General features: G+C 50.4%; 2 protein-coding genes and 1 long non-coding RNA gene across 6 annotated transcripts in view; 1 reads left to right on the plus strand and 2 right to left on the minus strand.

Annotated features, from left to right (window-relative positions):
- Positions 1 to 19,045, plus strand: part of LOC143422984 (paired box protein Pax-6) — a 58,320-nt gene extending 39,275 nt beyond the window's left edge. For 2 of the 4 annotated variants that reach the window (XM_076894007.1, XM_076894008.1), the window contains exons 7-10: positions 16,180 to 16,439; positions 16,799 to 17,121; positions 17,473 to 17,783; positions 18,832 to 19,045. In XM_076894007.1, coding sequence (XP_076750122.1) covers positions 16,180 to 16,439; positions 16,799 to 17,121; positions 17,473 to 17,783; positions 18,832 to 18,926 — 989 coding nt within the window. In that variant the 3' untranslated portion in view covers positions 18,927 to 19,045. The remainder of the gene's footprint in view (positions 1 to 16,179; positions 16,440 to 16,798; positions 17,122 to 17,472; positions 17,784 to 18,831) is intronic. The other 2 variants (XM_076894011.1, XM_076894009.1) reach the window with 2 other exon arrangements.
- Positions 1 to 22,780, minus strand: part of LOC143423012 (uncharacterized) — a 76,620-nt gene that overhangs the window by 39,826 nt on the left and 14,014 nt on the right. The window lies entirely within an intron of this gene.
- LOC143422999 (uncharacterized) lies at positions 3,955 to 5,814 on the minus strand. Its single transcript, XM_076894030.1, has 3 exons — positions 5,685 to 5,814; positions 4,904 to 5,431; positions 3,955 to 4,377 (listed from the first exon to the last, which is right to left on the minus strand). The coding sequence occupies exons 1-3, from the start codon at positions 5,688 to 5,690 to the stop codon at positions 3,955 to 3,957; spliced, it is 957 nt and encodes a 318-aa protein (XP_076750145.1). The 5' UTR covers positions 5,691 to 5,814.

The following is a 22,780-nucleotide window of genomic DNA, read 5'->3' on the forward strand; positions in this document are numbered from 1 at the left end:
CCCTCGTCTCCCTTCTCCTCTCGCCTCTCTCTCTCTCTCTCGCTCGTCGTCACGCTTTCCAAGACGATATTTTCGATCGCAACTAAATAAAAAAATGCGAGCAAGAGGCAACGTAGCACCCAGCAAACTAACACGTGACATGTTATCAATTACATAAGTCGTCGCGTCGTTAGCATACGAATCAATCACCGACGCGGTTACCTAATGTCCCACAAACGGACGGGCGTGTTCATCGTGCCAGAGCGAGGATTGAATTATGACCTCCATGCGCGCGGAATTCCATATGATTCTACTCGACCGCCAACCTAATATCCTCTTTCGCGAGCGCGAGCGTTTCTACAGCATTTCGATCTCTAAGAATCGATTCCAATTAACCGTCTGCTCCTCGTCTGGCTCTCCTCTGGCGTCACCGCTGTGTCCTCGTCGCCGAGAAAGATCCGAAAATTCGTGGCACCGTTGGTAGCCGGAGGATCGCCGCTCCTCTGTCTGCCACCATCCTGCCACCGCCTTCGCCCACCCTCTCTCGCCCTTTCCGCATCCATATTAATTCGGGGATATTAATCAAGCAGCGAGTTCTCGCGCACAAAGGCGCACCGATATAAGCGCAGTAGGCACCTTATTGTTTTCGGTACCCTCCGCAGTTCAATATCGACGTGCCCTCTCTGACGCCGGTGCACGTATGCGCGTACACACCGAGAGTCCTGAAAAATGTACACGTACACACAGCCGTGGAAACGGAAGGATCACAAAGGGTTCCTCGTAGCGAGCATCCAGCCAGGCAAGTATAAGCAGGTGCCGAGTCTCGAAAGAGTCGAAAAGAGTTCGACGTGGCTGTCGACGGGGGATCTCCAATCACCGTGCCGTTCCTTCCTCCGCAGCCAGGGCAGCGTCTGCTTTACGCACAGACGTGGGAGCTACCGCTGACTTTTATCCCCTGTCCCACCTTCTCTTTCCTTCCGTCCATTGTTCCTGGCCTCGGTCGCCAGCCACGCGGACGACTTTTTTCTATGGCGCGTGTTGCGGCGCGTAACACAGCCAGGCGGATATAGGTTGCTCGATGGACGTGGATGGGACGATGGCGTTTAACGCGCGACCAGCAACTAGCAGAGATTGAATCTAATAAAAACGACGGAAACCAGATAAATCGTGCCGCGGTCGTAGGCTACTCGGAACTGCGCGTCGTTCCGAGCGAACCCTCTCCCCGAGAACTCCAATAATTTCTGCCGGTTCTCACTGGGATAGGAGGGCATCGGTTTGGCCAGGTTCCCACAGGCACCGCGGGGGCCTCCCGCTATTTTCTTAATCTCAGACAGCGAGACAAACGACCGAGAACACAGAGAGAACCCAGGGTGCCCGCGAGGGACGCGATCTACCCCCTTTCGTGGCCCTATAGAATACCCAGACGAGGAACGAGTAACCCCCGTGGATGAGCCCGACGTCCATACGTCGCTCCTGACCTCGAACGTCTTTTCTCAACCCCTTCCGCCATCCGTCCTCACGCTCCGTTTCTTTTCTCCTGCTTTTTTCTCTCTCTATTTTTTTCAAAGTGTTTTCCGTGTTTGCGGGTGGTCGCGACGATCCGGTTCTCAGGATTCTCGTGCACCTCGTAGGCACCTCGTAGTCTCACGATCCGTGTCTGGAACCTGGCGAACCGCTTTGTTCGAGGGTAGGCGAGATTTCGCGCGGATCCGCTCGACAGCGTCGCGTCGATCGTGTTTAAAACGCGAACGGAACGAGCACCGTGGCAAGTGTACAAGGTTCTCTTATTTAAATACGAGGGAAACTGCGACGGTAGCCGCATTTTCTGTTCCGATAGTCATCTGTACGCACCGGACGTCCGCGTGTTGAATTTCCCTGGCGCGAGGGTAGATTTATCTGATCGAACGCGGGAATCCAGCCGATACAGCTGCGACGTCGTCCTCAACTCTTTTTGTTTCGCGGCTGATCGATCTGCCTCGGATAGTATAATATTACAATTTTGCGCGATTCGCGTCTGCTCGTTAGAACGAAGGAGGGGGGCGGTGACGGTGTCTCTCGGTTCGTTGCGACTACCAAAACCGTCCCAGTGACGAGTCGCAAAGAGGCAGCTAATTCAATCACACACTCGGGGGAGTACTAATCTGAAATTAAATTTAGACGGCGGAAGCAATCTGACGCAGAGGAGACCGCCTGGCTATTTAAATTTAAAACCACCGCCGCCGCGGTTATCCTCCCCGCGATAGACACCCCCGAAACGCGCGACAGTTACCTTCTCGCTCTGCACTTCTCCCCTCTTCCTCCTCCATTTTTATAAAAAAACAAGAAAAAAAACAACAAGAATGGAAACGAGAAGAGCCCGTCTCCGAGTCAGAGAGACAGACAGAGCGACGGAGAAAGAGGGAGCGGAGACTGCAGCAGCGACGCGGATGCATCCCCTGGAGCGGGGCAGAGGAAACCGGCGCGGAGGTTACTTCCGGAAAAATTAATATCTCCCGGGGAGGACGGCAGAGGAGAGGCGCGCCGGCTGTTGGCTCGAGCGCAGACATCACTGTCGCGAGAGAGTAGAGAGAGAGTGAACCAGTGGGACCGGGGACCGGGAAACTTTGTTTTCCGCAGCGCCGTCTCTCTTTCGCTTCCGCTCGAACCGTTCCAACCACCCCCCCTTTTGTTACCGCGGATAACCCGTAGGATAGAGACATCCTCGACGGAGGAGTTCGGGACCGCGAGGGCATTCAAAGAAACTCTCCTGGCTGGAATTCGCGTTGCTTTCAAACGACCGCGGCTCCTCTTATCGACTGGCTCGGTCTTAAGATCGGGATCACGGTTTAATTGGTCTTGACCGCTTGACCGGAGTAATTGGCCGATCTGAAATTCGGTTTCCGCACTGCACAGCCGCCGCCGGCTGGAATCTTGAGGCCACTTGGCGCGCTCGAGATCACTTTGTTCCCTCGTAGTTGGTTGCTCCAAAAAAGTTTGCCTTCGGCTGGATCGTCGAAGACAAGCCGCTCGAAGATATCGTAGGGGTGCGCCACGTTCTCTGAAACTAATCTCTGATAAATCACGCGAGGCTGTTCCGAAAAATCTCCAGAGGAATTCGAGTGGAATCGGTTAACTATGCAGCTACTAACCGCATACCTTCGTACTGTGTTGCGCGATCGTAAAAGTTGTCTGATACGCGTGCAGACACTGAGAGGCGTAGCGAGATAACGCTCGCGAGGCAGAGGAGGTATCGGGGAGATGGTAACGGGAGAGATCCCGCGAAAGAATTTTCTTAGCGGCGACACGTGGACGCGAGGGCACAGAGGAACCAGAAGGGTGTGTGCTTGTGGCAGACCCGTCGGCACGCAAACGTGCCTAACCGCAAAATTCCAGAAATTTAATATCTCGCTCGACTCTACCGGGGTTGGCCGTTTCATAAGTTCACTCCGACGCAGCCAATCCCTCGTCGGGGGGATCCTCCTGAAATTCTACAGCCACGTTCCTACCCACCGAAACGGCTCTTCCCTTTCGCCTCTGGTCCCGCGCTTTTCATCGTGTCCCGTAACCGCGGCCAGTTTTCTTCCTCGCACGCTTCCTGCTCGCGATAAAATTGGGGAAAAACCGGAGGCCGTAGTCGGCCCTCCGTTGTTCGACGAACAATCGCCGCACGTTCGCCATTCCTCCGCGTGGATTACGAATGCTCTCAAATCATTTTCAAGACCCTCGAAAAATACACGCTCCTCGTTTCTCCTACAAAATTGATAATCATCAAAACAATCTCGCGATCCTTGAAAAAAAAACCCATAAAAAAAAGAAGGAACCCTCGATTGCTCGTTAACGTCATCTTTATTGTTACTTGTACCTTAGCCTACTATAGAATATATCCTCGCCTATCTACACAACATTTACAGTCCCCTTCGTCGGACCTAAGCTAGAATCCACGTTCGCCAGAGTCCTCGAGTCGAGTAACGCGTCAGACTTCGCAGAGGTTCGCGTCTACTGCAAGGTCAGCAGGTATCTAGACTCGCTGGCGGGAACTTGGTACAACGGAAGTACACCGGCCGGATTGTCGTACTGGTATTGCACTTGGGTGGCGACGGGTTTGATCTCGAGCTTTTGCGGTTTCGACTCAGCCGGGGTGGCTGCGATCGGCGCAGCGACGGACACTTGCAGACCAGCTGGCAACACCTGCAACTTCTGCAGGGGTGCGTACGCGTAGATCGGCCCGCGAAGCGGCTCCACGTTCTCCGCGCGGATCTTGGCGAAGTACTTCATCGCCTCGATGTTCTGTCGGCTCACGTAACGGATGCGTTGGAGACGGCCGTCGGGCAGCGCCACGTAGTACTCGCCTGATTGTTGGGGTTGCTGCTCGTCGAGGTCCTCGTCCTCGAGCTCGTTGACAGAGTTGACGGGCTCGGACTGGAAGGCGGAGAGTATCCGATTTTTGTCTTGTTTTAACAGCGCGGTAGATCGCGAACGCGATCGGAAAGGAGGTAACGGGGACGAGCACCCGGAGGATTGAAATCACGGGTGACTGCATCGCGGGTTGCGTCACCGTGTCTTTGAATTTGGGTAGGGGCGCGCGCGTGCCTGCCGCGGCGATCGAAAGTGAACGACGACGCGAATACTAATGTCGTTTAAAAAAGACGCTCGAAAAAGGAGAGCGGGCTAAGCGAGCGGTCCCCCGGCGCGATTTAAAATTCCGTGGAAACCTCGCGGTCTGCTACCGTGCCAAACGGGGACTAAGCTCCGCCGCTCCTTTGTTCGCCGTCGTTGTTGCAAATAAACACGGCAACGACCACGATAATACGTAATTTCGAGGCGAATCCTCTTTGGAGGAGATCTCCCTTCGACGCGAACGATCGAAATGTCTGCGTTCCTAGCAAGTTTTTAGATATTTCTTTTTTCTCGAAACGATGACACTTGGATCACGATAACCACTTACCTCGGACTCGGTAACGCTGGCGACGGTACTGGCTTCATCTGATTCCGTGGTGTTGGGTATTTCGGTCGTGGTGGCTTCCTGTGGTGGTCCATACTGTTGTTGAGGAGTCGCTGGTGTTCCGTATTGCTGTTGAGGCGCGCTTGGTGCTCCGTATTGCTGTTGAGGTGCAGAAGGTGCACCATATTGCTGTTGAGGCGCGCTTGGTGCTCCGTATTGCTGTTGAGGTGCAGCAGGTGCGCCATATTTCTGTTGAGGTGCGCTTGGTGCTCCGTATTGCTGCTGAGGAGCGCTGGGTGCTCCGTATTGCTGCTGAGGTGCGCTGGGTGCTCCGTATTGCTGCTGAGGAGCTCTTTGAGGAAGATTGAAGGCTGGTCCAGCTGGTCTCCAATTGGATGGCTGATAAGGTGCATTGGCGAGCGTGGTCGTTTCCTCTTGTTGTCTAGCGAAGTAGAATTGTCTTTGCTGCGGTTGGTACCTTGGTGGCTCCGCGGCGACCGCGGCGACCAAAGCGACGAGAGCGATGAATACCTGTGTTAAGAATTTTACATTAGAACCAAATCAATCGCGTGTAGAACGTTCGCGTCCAGTCAATAATAAGTCAAATGCTACGAGTTGAATCTCTTTGTACACTAATTACTGTCAGACACTAAATCATTGCTTGTTAATAACACTTTGCTTGTCAGATATGTCGGACAATAGGACGTTCGATCGCTCTAGAGACGATTATACTGATACGATGATGCGAATGATCGTTTTCAAGATGCCGTAGGAACATAACTACCTTCATTGTGGTACTAGCAAGTTACTCGGTTTGAACTGTCGAGTTGACTGATTTTCAAAGTCCACAGGCTGGATTATATACACCGAGTCTCGTATGCGGTCTGCATGTTTAACAAGACCCATGCCGTCCGGTGACATTGACCTCCTAAAACATTGATGAATCCTCGATCATTGTTGGCTCATCGTCCGGTCGCGTTTTACCTTCGCTTTTTTTTCGGCTCATCGGGACACGTACTCATTGGGGAACACTTCGCCTAGACTCGAGCCTCCTCTTCCTCCGTTCTCTCGTTGTCTCGCTAATTCGACGCGAGAACCACCGATTCGGGATTACACCGCTCTCTTCTCGCGACTCGTTCGTTCGTGCGAGACTACCTTGGAACAGTTTCGGATGATAACATTTCGTAAATAGTTTGTCGCAACGATTTTCATTCAGAGCGAGGATTTCAACGGTATGCTAATCGCCTGGTCGCGACGAAAGTCTAAGCCTCGCGCATTATCATGCCGCGTATCACCGTTTGAATCACCGAAGAATAATGGTCAGGCCGTCGTCCATGGCCGATCGCCGCTGGTCGACGGATCAGATGTTTCACGCCACAGATCTGCATCGATTTCTGGGGTGATCGCGTCGATTTTTAATTCAAGAATTCGAGAACGAATCGGCGGGAAACGGTGACGGCCATCCCCGCTATTCTAATCGATTCAGCTCACGCGTGCCGCGTGACTATGATTTTCGCGCTAATAAATTCAACGGCGGACTCGAGCGGAGCAGCATCGGAGGAAAGGATGGAGGAGACGTGCACGCCGGTATCAGGGTCGAGCGTGCGATCATCAAACGGAATTTATAATGCCAGATACTATTCCGTCCTACGAGTGATTCACGCGGCCGCTCGCGAAAGAATCTCGCTATTCGCCGCGCAAATTTCGTACACGACCGGACTCCTAATCGCACCTTTTTAAAAGCGAAACCGTTACGTAACGAATCGAAATGAAATTTGAAAATATCGCGATCGAGAGTCTCCTACGATCGATTCGATCGAGTGGGTTCGTTCGAGACGCGTAACGAATTGTATCGACGTGGAGACGCGCGTCCAGCAACCCCCTTCGACGACCCCCTTGGGCCACTGTCGAAGATTGAACGTAAAATCAGCGGAAAGTTCGAATCGGTAGCCGTGACTCGCGGAATGCGGCGATGTCGAACAGCGATCTCTCGTAAGAGAGGAAAGAGACGAATAGACGGGCAGTGAAAGGAGAGAGACAGAGAGAGAGCCGCGTAGAAGAGAAGGGGAGGATAGCCGGGAAGGGCGAAGGGGTGGCCTGGCTAAAGCAAATTATTCACACTCAAACGACTCCATTTCAATATCGGACCGAGGCCCAGGGACAAAAGAAGGGCGAGATGCCTGTCTCCCTTCTGCTCTCGCTTTGCCAGCGAGCCTGATACCTTTGCCTGCAGCCTGCAGGCTTAACTCTACTTTTTTTCACCCCCTCCCCCAGCCATCTTCCTCTCTTTCTCTTTTTCCGCCTCTCCCGGTCTCCTGGCCTCTTCTTCGCGCTCACTTTTCCACGTTATTCCCGCTGATGTTCCCCCGTGTCCACGCGTTTCCGGACGTACGTACGCGCGTGTTCGCGTAAACGATGGAAACGCGTTGAGTTTACCAGGAAAATTCAGCTCTGATGTAATACATCGTTTCTGAGTTTCGATACAAGCCGATTCGAGACCTCTGTGTGTTCGAGACAAGCTGTGACTCTTGTTCTTCGAGTCCTGACACGAATCGAGACAACGCACGGTCGATTTATCGAATTCTCAGTTGGATAGGGTCGACGTTATCCTTTTAAAGGATACTCGCGAGTACAGCGGTCACGTCTATAAAATTCTGACACTGTAAATCCTGCAGTCGTCCCCTGGCCAGCGAAAGGGGTTGAAACGGAGGAGCAGGGAGAAAACAGAGGCCGCGATGGAACGCGGTGGAGAAAGAGAGGCGGGTACAAGAAGAGCGATAGGGGGAATAAGGAAAGCCGAGAGAAGAGAGTCCACCCAGGGCCGAGCCACGTAATTGAATATATTTAAGCGCGGGAGGGACGTTTGTGCGGATTCTCGGCTTACAGGAACCCCATACCGAGGCAACGTCTGCGAGTAAACTGGATTAATCGTCTATGAAGGGAGAGTGCAACCCCCGCCGCATTCGTTTGCAATCAGATCCCCATGGGGAACTCGAAACAACGCGTCCACGTTGCGTTACGAGCCTTGTTTTCGTTTGTTACCGTTACCATCGATCATAGAGGCTACATCCTGGTCTCGATTACGAGGCTCAACGTACGCAACGAGTCTTCATCCTTTCCTAAATTTCTTCAAATCGAACCAAAGTATCCTGAGAATGGATCGAGTCTGTACATCTAGTGCTGTGGCATAGAATTAGCTACGAAGCGTACGATTATACGTGTTAACGCGTCCGTCAAAACGAGGCTCGATGATGAAACGCGTCGTTAGCTGTTCAACCGACGCACCTGACGCGACTTCCGATCACCGTGTCCGCGTTCTGATCGAAGAGAAGACGCGCGCCAGTCGGTCAAGTTGAACGAGCCACTGTCTATACCTCTCGCCTCGAACGTGCAGATGAAATTCGCGAGAAAGGTCCACGAGTTTCGCAACGAGCGACGTAGTCGATGAGGATGGCTTAATTCGACGTAATTATCGATTCGACGAACGCGCACGCCGTGGCGGTACGAACGGACGCGGTGGCTCCCTCGTTCAGTAGCCGGTGAACCGGAGGCGAAAACCGGTCGATAGCCGATTTTATTTGGCCTATGGGGAGCCACGGGGGTGTATAACGACAGAGAAATTGTTTGGCTACCAGTTGCGCGCTCCCGAGAGGCTCGTTTTGCAAGTCGTAAACGAATTAGGGCCTTTCAACGCGGCCGTTCAACCCGGCCAGGGAAGAGATCACCCTTGGTCACTGATTTACATCGCGGTTAACGGGATCACCGCGACGCAAATTGGCCCGTGAGCGATTCCACGCTGCCCTGCCCGATTGATTTTAAGCTTTGATCCGTTCAATCGCCGTGCCCGGTGATTTTCACGCGCTAATTAGGTTGTAACCGCCGGTTACGATTTGTTCCAATTCGGATACGACCGAAAGGGGTGCACTCCGATTTTTCCCTTCCCTCTCGTTGCCTTTCACGTTTCTTTTCAAAAAAACACGATCAACTGCGATCGAATGACCAATATCGCGATGAGAAAAAGCGTCCCAAACAGCTGTTAATAATTTACGTTAAATAACCGAGGTTCTCGTGCGAGATGGTTTCAACGTCGATGGCAAGCTCGTTTGTTGGAGAAAAAAGAGAGGAAGAACTAAACGAGATGGACGATCCTGCTCGCGAAGGGAGGAACGCGATCCGGTTCGAGAGCGTTAGTAGAACCGGAGCGGCCGATTCTTAACCGCGGCGTCGTATTTCCCGGCGAACGATTCCGGGAGTTAATTTCTCTTTAACCAGCGATTGTCCCGGCTCGCCGCGCGAACTATAACCGTACCAGTCTGCGAACTAGCGAAAACCAGCGGCGCGGGGTTGCCGAGATTGCGACAAAAGCCCCCGAGGAGAAGTCGGGGAGAAACTCCTGGCTGCGTAAACGGAGCTTAACCGCACCTCGACGTGGCTTAAGTTGTGGAACGAGACCCGTGGAACAGGATGATGAGGATCATGGCGAGCCGACCGGGTGGGCGGAAAGGAGGGCTTGGCTGAGGGAACGGAGATAGAAATAATGGGAGGAGCGAGAGCACGGAATAATTGTCAGAGGTAGTCGAGCAGTCGAGAACCTTACCCGTTCCGCTTACTCTTTTCTCTCGTTTCACCTTTACAATAGTAAGAACATTTCTTGAAAATGTTCGAAACGGAAATATCGCGTTAAATGGTTGGTCTCGTGTACAGAAGTTGAAGCATTGTAATAAGTGAATGCGCAGCGATGGGACAAGGAGAGGGAGTTAATATCGAATGGGGCGGTGGGACAAAGAGGAAGGAGAGATGGGTCCTGGTTCGAAGAGGACGGCGCGAAGGGGTTGCAGGAGTGCGCGGCTCTTCTCCGGTGGTTCGGGAGTCTCAAGGCGAAACTTGGAAAAGTACATCGGGACTCAAGAGGCCGGAAGTAATCGCGGCGGTTCCGCGCGGCGTGGATCCGCGTTATCGTCGGCTGATTTCACGGCGTTTAGTGGCTGCCGAAGATTTTGCCTGCCGCGACCTCCGGCGAAGATACGAGATCGTTGCTCTCTAATTATATCGCGGCCGGATTACGAGCTTATGACAACGAGAGCAGAAGCGTTCGTGGTCCCGCTTAACCGTCTCGCAACGCGAATCAGACGAGCCCTATTCGTGACGCGAACCTCGCACGAGAATAAAATCGAACCGCGAACCACCCTCCGAGGCTGTGTACACAGCCGTTCGATGGTAAATCGAATAAAGAGAAGATGAAACGAAAAAACGAAGAAAAAGGAAAGTAGAAACGCGATTTACTCGGGAAAGAAGCGAGGACAGAGGCGAAAGAAGGCAGCAGCAGCAGCAGCAGCAGAGAAGATCTCCAACGAGAGCAACGAAAAATGAAAGGTTTCAAATGAATCGCGTAATAACCTCTGTAGCCTGTTGGTTTCTTTTCCCTCCTCCTATCCCGTTGATTCTCTCCCCTTGGTTCGCTCCCTATGGAAGAGCCGCTTATGTATTCCGGTGCACGGCTGGTTGCACCACTCCTAATGGAGTTTCCAATATTTTCCTTTCCGTCGACTCGCCTCTGTTCCTCGTTTCCCTTGCGCGCGTACACCCACACCCCCTCGTCTCCTACCGTCTCGTTGATCGATTGCCAAACTCGTTCCGCTTAAACGTGTGCCACGTTCCCGAACTCCACCCGCTTTTCGTCCGGGAACGCGGTGTCGCTAATTGTCGCTAACTCGTTAGATTTCGTCGCGACACTTCCGCCCTTGTAATCGCCCCTTCACTAGCTACGTTCCTCCGCCTGGTCGACCCTCTGCGTCGGCTCGTTCAATCGCTGCTCGACCGTGATGTTCGTCCGTATCCTCGATATGGAAATAATACGAGAAATCGGCGCGTTACGTTTGGTTAATCGTTTCGTAATTATTTGGTCACGCGTAGGTGACCGTGTCGGAGGTGTAAGCGAAGTATCGTCTGTTTCTATTCATGCGAGGCCGCCATAGACACTGTTAACGTGCTCATTGAACGCGCACCGGGTGGGATGGACGGCACCACGGTTTCTTTCCGACCATTTAACATCAGCCGTCGCTCGTTCACGGTCCGTGAACGCTTCTTCGCCGTGGAAACATCGCGACGAAAATGTAACCGTCGCTCTGGAAACGTTAACGAACGACCATGTTACGTAAATGTTCGCGTTTCTTTAATTTTTAGGACGTTCGTATTAATAATTCGACTTTTCGATCGACCTTTTCATTGAACGCGCAGAATATACGAACGTATCATAATATCAGAGGCTAAAAAAATTCAATTAACGACTCAGCGATTAGAGGAAGATTCATTAATCCTAAAAGTGCGAAGTTTCTTAGCAGCTTCTGGTAATTAATAAACGTCGGGTAATTATCAAAGTTATCGCTGAATTTCGGCTCGTTTTAATTGCACGATGAACGACAAACGATTCCGTGCGACAAAGTAAGACGGAGATCGACTTTGAAGACTGGTTCTTCAGAAAAGACGATCTTCGATATTCGTCGAGTGGTATATATCGATGCGACACACGACGAAACTCCAAGTAGTACGAACTGCTACGCGCGGACGCCCGCGTTGAGACGCGAGAAACCCGCGAAAGAAGCTTGAAAACGGAACCAAGATCATCAGTAAACGATCCTCAACGTTTAAGACACCGATATATTATCCATGGTAATCGTTCGAACGAATCCCACCCCCTAATCCAGGGGTACATTTTCACCGCGAGTGTTCCCGATTCGAAACTTCTCCACGCGCGCATATTCGGCATTAAGGACCGAGAATCCAATAAATTTGTCCGTGGGATTAGGCATTAGACCGAAGCGGATTATACGCTGAATTCCTATCCGGCGCCCGTGGGACGATAGCGATCGAAACCTCCCTCGTACACCTCTCTCTCTCTCTGTCTCTCTCTCTGTCTCACCCTCTCTCTTGGCTAGCTACAACACATCGCAGCCAGGAAGGCTGATCCTTCTCAACTTGTATCAGTCGTTACAAGCCACTCGATATCCGGGACCCCTGGTTACCCTCGTAATCACTTTCGCGCGACGTACACGGCCACGGAAAAATATTAAAAGCGGTCTTGGAGAATTTTCAAACGCCAGAGGGGGTGTATTATATGCGGCACGTGGGATCGTTTTCCGATACTTTTGTATTAGCGTACGACGATGGTATTATCTTCTTGGTAGGCTATTAGAGTAACCGTATTAACGTGCTCGTTAATTTTTTCCCTATTTCCTCGTGGGAAGTGATTCGGTTACGGAAAGGGCTCGTATTCGATGGACAGTATCGATTTTGTGTTCCATATCGTTCGCGAAGCATCGATCGAGAGACATCTCCGTAAAAATTCTCGCTTTTGGTTGGAAAAATCACCGTGCACGGGAACCAGGGACGTTGTCCGCGTTCACGCAAGAGGGTTGGCCCGTCCCAGAGAGCAGATGCACCGCTCCCTGCGCGTCGAATGGCGGAACAGTCGCCGATGATACAGATGTTAGCAGGATTACTTTAAACGGTGCTCGCCGGAGCGTGGAGGAAGTCATCGGGCCCCGAGAATTCGTGCAAAACGCCCGCGGCATTAAGGGTCGGCTAATAACGCGTAATGCCGACCACGGTCCCTCCTGTTGCCGCCTTTTTTATTATCCCCGTTGCCTTTTCCGCCCCTGTTCCACGGCTTTTTTCCCTATTCTCTCTCTCTCTCTCTCCTTCTCTCTTTCTCTCTCGTCTCCCTTCCGCCACTGCCGCGTTCAGGGTGTCCCTCGATTCGCAGAACCAAGCCCATAGACACCGCACACGCCATAGGTGAATCCTGTGTCGCGGGGTGGAGTGGTGTCCGCGAGGGGTGAACGAGAAAGATCGCGCAGATTGGGCCACGCTCGTTCCGGCGTGACACCTCGCACCCCCCGATAAACCTACCTACCCCTACCCTCCTCGCCATCTCGCCGTCGTCGCGATTATCATTTTGAAATCGAGTAGAAAAGCCAGTCGGTGACAATGGCCAGCCATGATGCGTTAGTAACGGCCATTCACCGAGCTGCCCGGAAAAAGAATGGACGAGACGGATCGTGGAGGGGTGCGGACCGAGGGGTTGATCCAGCGGATCGAGGGAGGTTCGCGGAGAGGGATCGTGCTCGAGCCGGCACATTCGCGTACGTTTACCGCGTCCGATCGAGGAGCACTTTTGTACCAGCGCATCTGTAACCGGTTCCAAGGAACGCGAGTAAAACGGATGGGTTAGTAGGTCATCGAGGTGAACGTTTAAGGAAACGCGCTCGATAAGTTTCAGTAGGTGCCAGTAATGGGACGAGGAATAGTTAAAAAAATCGAACGACAACCGGGCTATTATCGGACAAAGAGAGCGAACGAGGCGAGATTAACCAAAGTGTATTAAAAACCGTTTGAATGAAACGACCGTGGCACTTGAAGATCGCGTTCGCCACTTCGCTGGCCACTTACCACCCATCGACCCCGGTCGCAGCGAACAAAAACCACCCCACGAAATGTATACAAACCGACTCGCGACGTATCGAGTCGAACGTACTCGTTTCCTCGAATGGTAACACAATCGGTTTAGCCACGAGTGAGCCACGCACCGTTTCCAACCGCACCATTATTGCGTTACCCAAAGTGTAGCATTGTTTCCTGTCGAAAGTCGAGGGCACGGGGAAAAGAGATTCCATTGTCGCCGCGTCTCCGTTTCTCCGACTCGTCGAGTTCTTTTAAAAATCGTTCAAGCTGTTCGACGTAACCGCGATCGAGCCTCGAGGACTCCTCGTGGTTCAAGGATAATAGTAAAACTGTACACCAGCCGCCAATAGAGCTCCTCGTCGCGTATTGTAACACCGCGGGCACGGCGCGTTCGAGTGCGATGGAAAAAATTCCCCCCGCGTCGAAGTGGCGACGTTTAGCTAAGTGCGCCAGGCCGGCCATTATCGGCGTTAATAATGCCGTTCGCCACTCGTACGCCAGCGGCCATTAAACGGCAGCTTTTCTTTCCAACGCTCCAGGTTGCAGCGACTTCGGTTCCTCGGATCCACGGGGTTAGAGCCGATGTTTTAACGGCCTTGCGAACGATCGCGCTTACCCTACTCGCGGTTTACGAGCCCTCATTATTCTTTCGCCCTCTTCGTCCGCGTCTACGCGAAATCTCATGGACCAACCGCGACTCGTTGACGGCATTCCAAGGTCTCTTAGACTGGTTTTTAATCGCTGCTGTGTATTTCTCGAAAATATAGCAAGCAGCTCTTTCTCTCTCTCTCGCTCAGGGTATATAAACTCGTGCGTTTTTGTGATCGCGGTAATTTCACGCGATCGGATGACACGGCTTCTGTTCAGAGGCGGGGACGAAACGAAAGGAAAAGAGAATGCGCGCTTTGGCGGAGGGGAATCCGTTCCATCCATCGTTGCGCTTGCCCTTCGTCTTTCGCCCCGACCAGATCTCCCGTATCGTCGTTCAACGCATTATCCCGCCAACCCGGGTTCGAGCCCGTTCAAGCGCGATGGCCGACTTCGTTTTCGCGTTTCTGTTAACGTATCAGCATCTTCTCGATAAAACGAGAAGACAGTATTCGGTGCGATACAAAATTTACATTCGATGAACAATTCTTCGCGTAAATATACAACGTACCTTGCGATAGTGGAAGAAAAAAATAGAGTACAAACGGTAGAAGGTCTGAAAATGTGAGAAGAAAGGAAACGCGGAATTCGAGCGAGAAACGAGCGAGAGAAAAATGCGGGGAGACAATTAGTGGAACGAAACCGAGAAAAACTGGGGCAAACCGAGTGTAAACCGCGCGCGTACGGGAGAAAGAGAAACGAGGGTAACGGAGAACGAGGGAAAAGTAAGAAAGTACACAGGGCTAACCAGCGGTGGCTGCTGCCGGGGAACGGGAAGAGAAGGGGAGAACCGTGGAAGAGAAAGGAGGCGGAGGAAGTTCCACATTGTTCTCCATTCTACATCCTGTAGCAGAAACTTGGTGGTGTAACAGCCCTCCGATTCCACGAGAAGTTTAGCGGTATATAGCAGCGTGGCTCTCTGCCAGCCTCCACGATGAACCTTAACCGCATCCATGAAAGGGAGTTACGGATTATCTCTCGAGTTCTCTCGCTTCCTCGACGGTATCATTACGAGAGCCATCGCCTGCCTTTTGGTCCCTCGCGGTAAACGGTTAATACACATCGCTAGAAATAAATCGCGAGGCAACGCGTGCGCGTTTCGCCGCCATGTTACGCGAAACGCTAAAAACCACATCGTCGAGACCGTCCCGAAGATCCACTGAACGTCGAGGGCGCGAAGCCAACACGGAAGGGTAACAGACTCCATCGAAGAGTTGTTATCAGGTTTCCATTAACGCGTTAAAAATGTCACGAGACCCGAGTAGCCCGGGAACGAAGATTATCGCTTCGTGCCCTCCCCTGGAAGAGGAACAGAGGCGAAGAGTCCGCGAACGAGCGAGTCGAAACGAGAGGGTGAGACAGATAAAGATAAGAGTGACGGATAAAAAGGGAAAGAGAAGTAGCAGAGGCGTCGGATGAGAAAGGGAGAGGTAGCAATAGCGGAACGCGAGGAGAAGGACGCGAGAGGGTGAAAGGAAGGAAGGAAGGAAGGAAGGAAGGAAGGAAGGAAGGAAGACAGAGAAGGGTGGCACTTTGCTCGGGTGACAGAGGCGTATCATGGTAGGTAGAGCAGGGACGCTGGGGACGCTCGACGTCTTATCGTGCATCCCCCTTCGGCTCGTCCCTGCCCGACCGTTTCACCAGCTTCTACCCAACCCCCGCGCCACCCCCTGGTTCCCGTACGGCAGGCAGTTCTCGTCGCCCGAGCCAAAACCCAGTGACGCCTCGACGCGCTCACCCAGAAACCGACGATAAGGTTCACCCAGCAACGGCTGCCTCTGCCCAACCCCCTCGCGTGTGTTTCTGCCGTCGCTTAGTATGTACAGGCGTACGTGTGGGTACACGGGCCCCGCGATGCGATGCGCGCACGCGGATATTTATATAAGAAAACCGGCGAAGGGCTCCGTCGAGGAAGGACCCTCGGCAAAGGAACGTGAACGCGAACGGAGGAGGGTGGAAAAGCCGTGACGCTTCGATCGATCAGCTTCTGGGAGCCAATTTACGGGAGATTTGAAAGTTGCGACTTGAGAACGGTTCGAAGTGGGCCTCGAGGAATTCTGGATTTCGTAGCGAGCGATTCTAACGCGTAACGTGTACGCGCGTTCGAAAGTCGCGCGCGAGCTTTGGACTCGATTTCACGATTTAATGCCGATCGTTGCTCGGTTTTGCAGTGGCGGAGCTCGAGGGAGGAGCACACTCGGACGAGACGAACAGCGGCGGTGATAACAGCAACGCGGGGAGCGTCTCCGGGGGCACGGACGACGATCAGGCGCGTCTCCGCTTGAAACGGAAGCTACAAAGGAACCGTACGAGCTTCAGTAACGAGCAGATCGACGCGCTCGAGAAGGAATTCGAGAGGACGCACTACCCGGACGTTTTCGCCAGGGAGAGACTAGCCGGGAAGATCGGACTGCCGGAAGCTCGAATACAGGTGACTACTATATTTCTACCAACGCGCGATCGACGCTACTCTCTACCTATTTCCGACTAATAAGGCTGGTGCTACATCTGCGATTTACCCGCGACGCACTAGCGTCCATCGCGATTACACACTCGTCCTGGAAAAAGAGGGATACGTATCCGACAGAAAACGCGGGGAAAAAGAAAACAGTCTGGAGCTGCTGCCATCGACAAAGCTATCGCGACAAATCCGTTTATCGCAGACGCATCGTTACGCGACGATCGTTGGCAGCACCTCGAAAGAAGTTCGCGTGCGAGCTGAAATCAGGCGGAACTTGTAGCCTAGCGATTGACCTGTATCTTCGTCTGTCTTCTCGTTCACTAACTCAGGTCTGGTTTTCGAATCGGCGGGCGAAGTGGCGGCGCGAGGAGAAATTGCGTACGCAACGGAGGGACAACCCGCAGCACCAGCAGCCGCCGCAGCAGCAGCAACAGCAACAGCAGCAACAGTCGCAACAGCAACAGCAGCAACAGCAACAGCACGCAGGCGGCGTGAGCCTCGTCGGTGCTGGGCATCCGACGCCGCCGCCAGCCTCGGGCATTTTGGCCGGTCAACCACCACCGCAAGCGCCGCCCTCTCCGCCTAGGATACACCATGGTTTCGCGCCCACCGCCGTTTATCCCGGAATACCCAGCATGCCTGACTCGTACAGGTGAGGAATCGCGATTCGCTCGATCGTTCGGTTAATCGAACGAATTACCAAATTAGTAGCGTATACACTATGGGATTCGAAGCTCGCATCCTCTTGCTCGCTAAGAGAACTGTTCGTGGCGTCGTCCAAGTGACGCGACGCAGGCTTGTTTCCCTGCTTTTACCTTAAAAAAAAAAGACAACCTTTCGGTTAATTTCGAACAGAGAATCATTGGATATAGCTTGAGAGATCGAGAGACCTCGAAATGGAAGGTCGTGGAGAAAAGACAACGTAGAGTGACGGTGTAGGGAGTCCATTTTATAGTACTTCCAATTGCTGTCCAACGGTAGTGACGTCGATCGATACTTTCAGCCCCATGACGTCCATGCCGAGCTTCACGATGTCCGGCGGCAGCCAGCAAAATCAGCACACCACCAGCAGCATGTCGTCGTTGTCCACCGGAGGCGGTATGGGCCCCATGGGCATGACCGTAGGCATGACCGTGGGCCCGAGTCCAGGCGCGTGTCTTCAGCAACGCGACAACGGCTACTCCTGCGGCGTCGCCCGTCCACCGAGTTACGAGCCGCTTCATCTTGGCTACGGGGCAAGGCCCACCTGCAGCCCCACCCAGCCGTACCACACCGCGGGCCTGAACCAGTACAACCAGAACACCAGCTCGACCGGTGAGTGTCCGCCGCACTCACTGCACTCGCTGCTTGCACTTTAACCCGACGGACTACCATGGATAACACACGCTAGCGACCCTGGTAATGGATCACACTCGCATCTGCGTCCGCCGTGGTGTCCTCCAGCTCCTCTTCTCTCCCTCTTCGCGTGTTACACTCGCGAGTTTTCAGATAATTCTTCTTCTTCTTCTTCTTTCTTCGATGAGAATTCTATTTGAAGCGACAAAGTTTCGCGACGAAAGTAGTTTCGTCGTAGATAGAAATCCGTAGGTTTCAAGGTTACCGTGTCTTTTTTTTTTTAGACGGTGAACTATATTTTTTCTATATACTGGGTAGAGAATGTGAGGTAGAACGTTTAACGAGACGCAGCGAAAGGTCATTTTAGGTCGTAAAAGGTCGCGAGTTAACAAGGACTAATTGATCGCTCGTTGATTAAAACGAACGCTTTGTTCGGCATCAACGTGGACGCCAACGCGAACGCAAACAATTGATAATTACGCGATTACCATTCCCTTTCGTTCATTGCGATCGAAACCTTGCTTGCTCCCCGACATTCACAACTAGCATAGATCGTCGTATTAACATAAACCGCGATGTAGAGAAGTAGCTTCAACCCTTTGCACTCTGGGTCTTCTCGAACGTTAACACGTCTAAATAGTTACTGCTTCTATCGCTAACGTATCACCATCGATAGAAAATTTCAATCTCAACAGAAAACCGCGTTCACAAAAAAGTTACGATGGAACAAGTTTCATTAATTCCGATGTCCTCTCAGAGATATCCAAAGTGATACGTTAAACAGGACATCCGATCGCAAAGTATTAATCCTAAGCGCTCCGTTTCTTCGCACGATCACTCGTAATTCTTTCCAGACGAGATGAAACTTCTTTTCGAACACTTGGCTACAAAAAATGTGTCAGAATGATCGATGGGCAGCGGTAGAAAAATGCACGGAGCGCTAAGGGTTAACGATAGCCAGTCGAAGACGATCGTTGAATCACGGTTAACTATCGTCACGTTAAATAATCACGAAACGATGTTGCAGGTTTGATATCGCCAGGCGTAAGCGTGCCGATCGCGGTGCCTGGTCAACCAGCACCGGACATGGCGGCGCAGTACTGGTCCCCAAGGCTACAGTGACCGTGGTGGTCATCGGTATCGACATCCTCTCCGTAGGCTTGAGCTTCTTTGACTTACGTTAGTCTTACAAACGTTAGATACAAGAGAACGCAAGGAGAAGACGTTCGAGATCGATGAAAGGCAGTTGTCGCAATTGTTCGATAAGAGATCGGCTCTTCTATCGTCGATTCGAGGGGAAACAGGGAAGGAGAGACGCCAACGGCGACGATAACGATGTCAGGAGAAACGTCGTAGAGAAAAGGGAGAAGAGAGAGGCGACAGACAGTCAGGATACAATAAATCTTGCTCGCGAGTCATGCGAATCGAAGCTACCGTAAATCGAACCGCCGTGAAGCGGATTCGCGAGCGAGAAATTCTGCTCGACTATTCTCTTCCGATCTAGAGAAGAAACCGTGCAAACAGTTAGCCCAAACGATATCTTCGAGATGCGACAATTATCTTTAATTGTAACCATAACACTTGAGAGAAGCTTCTTCGCGTTTCCAGTCGCTATCATTTTTCTCTGGCTGTACCAGAGACCAATAAAATCGGTCCTCCTTTCGATCAGCGCGACGACGATCCTCCTGTGCGACAGTAAGGTCAATCCGTTGAACGTCGTATTCGAAAGTCGCCTTAATTTCAAAATCTACCGTGAAACACGATGCGTTTTCAGAATAGAACGTTGTGCAAGATAGTCGAAGCGAAAAGAGAATGAAAACCGTCTGCGACTAAGTATCCGAGCGAGAACAAATTGTTGTTGGTTTTTGGTATAGCAAGATGGATGGTTCTCGAGACGCGTGCACGGTCACTTCTTCTCAGAGGTTTCTCTCTTCTCCCTCTTGCCTCTGTCGCGAAGTACACGGCGAATCGTTTCTACGTAGGCAGAAACGATGGTAAACGTGTCGAGACCGACGAATCGTTCTCCATGGTGGTCCATGACGACGCCATCGAACAGGATTACTTTGTAACGAAGCTACTAGGTACCGAGAATTTCTTTCATCCACGTTATTAGAAGGATTCACGTAATTAAGTAATCGTAGAGGACGGAGGTACACGTTGTTACATTGTCGAGCAGCGGGAATCGAACTCGCGAGCTGTCCGCTACGAAAACCATTCCGTTCGCCAACGGAAGCGATCTTCTCTTCTCGTTCTTCGTTGGCCACCGTCCCGTCGCGGATCTCTCCGGTCCCCAGGCGGCAATTTTATTTATCGTAACGCGGATGGAGAATTCATATCCGACTCGAGGAAAGGGAGAGAAATAGCGCGACGATTTTTCAAACGGATGCAATTGTACGATACATTGATACGCGAACAGTAGCAGCTAAGAGAAGAAACGCCAGCGGAGGATATTACCGGTGAACAAACCCGTTAGCGATCGAAGAGAGCCTCCCAGAGATTTTTAAACCGCGGTTTCTTAGAGACACGCAACTTCTATAGGCGAATAAAAGAAGAAGAACGGAGGAACGTTAAGAGAGAAAAAAAAGTAACGTAGCTTTTAAGTCGGTATTATTTATATTCGTATAAGGAGCCGGAGCGAAGCAAGAGTAATTGAACGTTTGTTGTGTGTACATCGTAAAGATATCGACATTTATAATTATAGTTGAATCCAATCCCCATCCCACTAAGTATCCGATTAAGAGGAAAAAAAAAAAAATAGAAAAAAAGAACGAGATCGACTCATCATTTATATCCCAGTGGAAGATTTTGATCAACCAGACGCGAAACCAGGTATGTTAACCGTACGATTATGCATTCGAAATAAATAGTGTGTACATTTAAGCAATGGTCGATCCGCCAGCATTCCACCCCTCAATTCTCTGCCTCTCGTTTTGTTCCCACCCTTGGTCGTTTATAGGAAATAAATAAATGATACACGTTTCATATTCATTTCATACTTTTCTCGCTGTTCTCGGTGTACCCCAGTCTTCGTACAATTTTTAATCACCTTTCTTTTAGTCTACGATCGAGAGAGAGTTTGATGATCGAAGAACAATTTCGTAAAACTTCTCACTGAGTGCGATTTCGAGTTACACTTACCTTGAAAGTTATTCGAACGTACAAGTAAACGCTTGGATATTTTTACATAAAATCATCTCGATCGTAGCTTGGTAATATTCGAGTGGAAACCAAAAGTGAAAATCGAGACGGGCAGATTCGGTGTTTAAATGAAAGAGCAGCGACCGATAGCTTGCAAATGTAACAATCGTATATTTATTCCGATTTAATACTTTTCTTTTATACAATCGTATCGGAAGGTACTTCGAGTTCTTTTTCATTATCTTCTACTTGATCCGGGTATAGCAGAGATAGCTAAAGAAAGCTGCGGGGCGAAAGAGAATATCCTGTTTCTTCTTTACGCTCGCATCGATCGATTCTACGAGAAATATCGAACTAAACGAAAATCAAATTCGAACCTGCGGTAAGTCTCGCGTCGTATCGTGCTATCTCGATCGAATTCCATTTTTCTACCTATTTTCTACATATGTTGTTTTTTTTTTTATTTTCTCGTTGCGATTTGTATTCTTTTCGATAAACTTCTAACAACGGTATGGTATCAACGACGAATATAACAAAATGCGATACCAAATAGAAGAATTCTAGACCAAAATGAAAAATTATAAGGCAATAGTCGAGAAGGAAATTGCTATAATGAAAATATTTGTTGGACGATATCGAAGAACCGTGAAAGATTCAAAAGTTTGTTCGTAAATCGATTCAGACTAGATTTTCTCGAGCCACTAGACAGTCTGAATTTTCAAAGCCAAGTATTCATAAATTTCTGACAGCATCACTAAAGACCGTCGTTAAAAAATTGCAATTTTTTCTTTTTTTTATAATAAAAGAGATACGTTGAATTGATTTATCAGCTAACACTCTACCCTTGAATGTACATTTAAGACATGGTGGTACTTGCCACTATCCTTTTAACGGTGACAAGTTATTGTTTAACGTACGAACGTTGAAGAGTATGGAAAGAAGCATCGATTGAACGATAAACAGTGATAGAAAAATATTTTTTGCGACCTCCGTATTCCCTTAACGGTCCGGTATTTCAGTACGTGCGCCTCTACAACAGGAATACGTCTACTCGTGTATAAATTTCTTTGACATCGATCAAACGTTTAGCAACTAAATAATTTTTAATTAAGAAGCTTCGTTCTTGCGTCTCGTTATTCCATTTTGCATTTGTCTAGCTAATTTGTGCAACTCTACTCGGCTCGTTGCGAATGTGAAAAGAACGTTTTCTAAAGCAAGAAATGCACGATTAGATGTATCACGTAATAATCCAAGTACGAAAAGATCTATTTAGGAACTATCGTTGCCACGATTACTATTAATTTCTTATCGTTATTTCTAGAACGATTGTGTCGTTCAGGTTCAATTGCTGCGACGCCTCGTTTCATCGGAAATGAACGAGACGCATTTTTAGATTTCTCAAAACGATCACCACGGGAATATTGCATTTCTAGATGTAATTTCTGCCGTTTTCCTTTCAATCATACTTTTTGAATGTTAGTCGGAATACGCCCAACACCTTCATAAATAAAAAAAAAACTAAATATTAAAAAAACGTAGGGAAATGAATTTCCGATCCGGAATTTCATTAACGTTTCAGGGCGAACAACGCAAGGTTGTTCGAGGAGAAAAGAAATTGGACCGTGAAGGGTTATCCTTATTTTCTCGATCAGATAATTCGTAAGCTCGTCAACTGCTTGTAAGGTATACGGAAAATTTGACGTCGCTCGATCGAACGAATAAAACATACGCGAAATAAAAAGAGCTCGCAAAAAAAATCGTATCGTTCCATAATATTATTGAAACGATCGAATATATTAAATATACCAGAAGAAACGGACATATTCGTGAACGATTGC

This window comes from Xylocopa sonorina, chromosome 4 (genome assembly GCF_050948175.1).
Source record: "Xylocopa sonorina isolate GNS202 chromosome 4, iyXylSono1_principal, whole genome shotgun sequence".
Taxonomy (NCBI): Eukaryota; Metazoa; Arthropoda; class Insecta; order Hymenoptera; family Apidae; genus Xylocopa; species Xylocopa sonorina.

Coding starts and splice junctions, on each gene's coding strand:
- LOC143422999 (XM_076894030.1), bottom strand. Junction 4,378..4,903: donor CCAGCGTTACCGAGTCCGAG/GTAAGTGGTTAT, acceptor TCCGCCTTCCAG/TCCGAGCCCGTCAACTCTGT.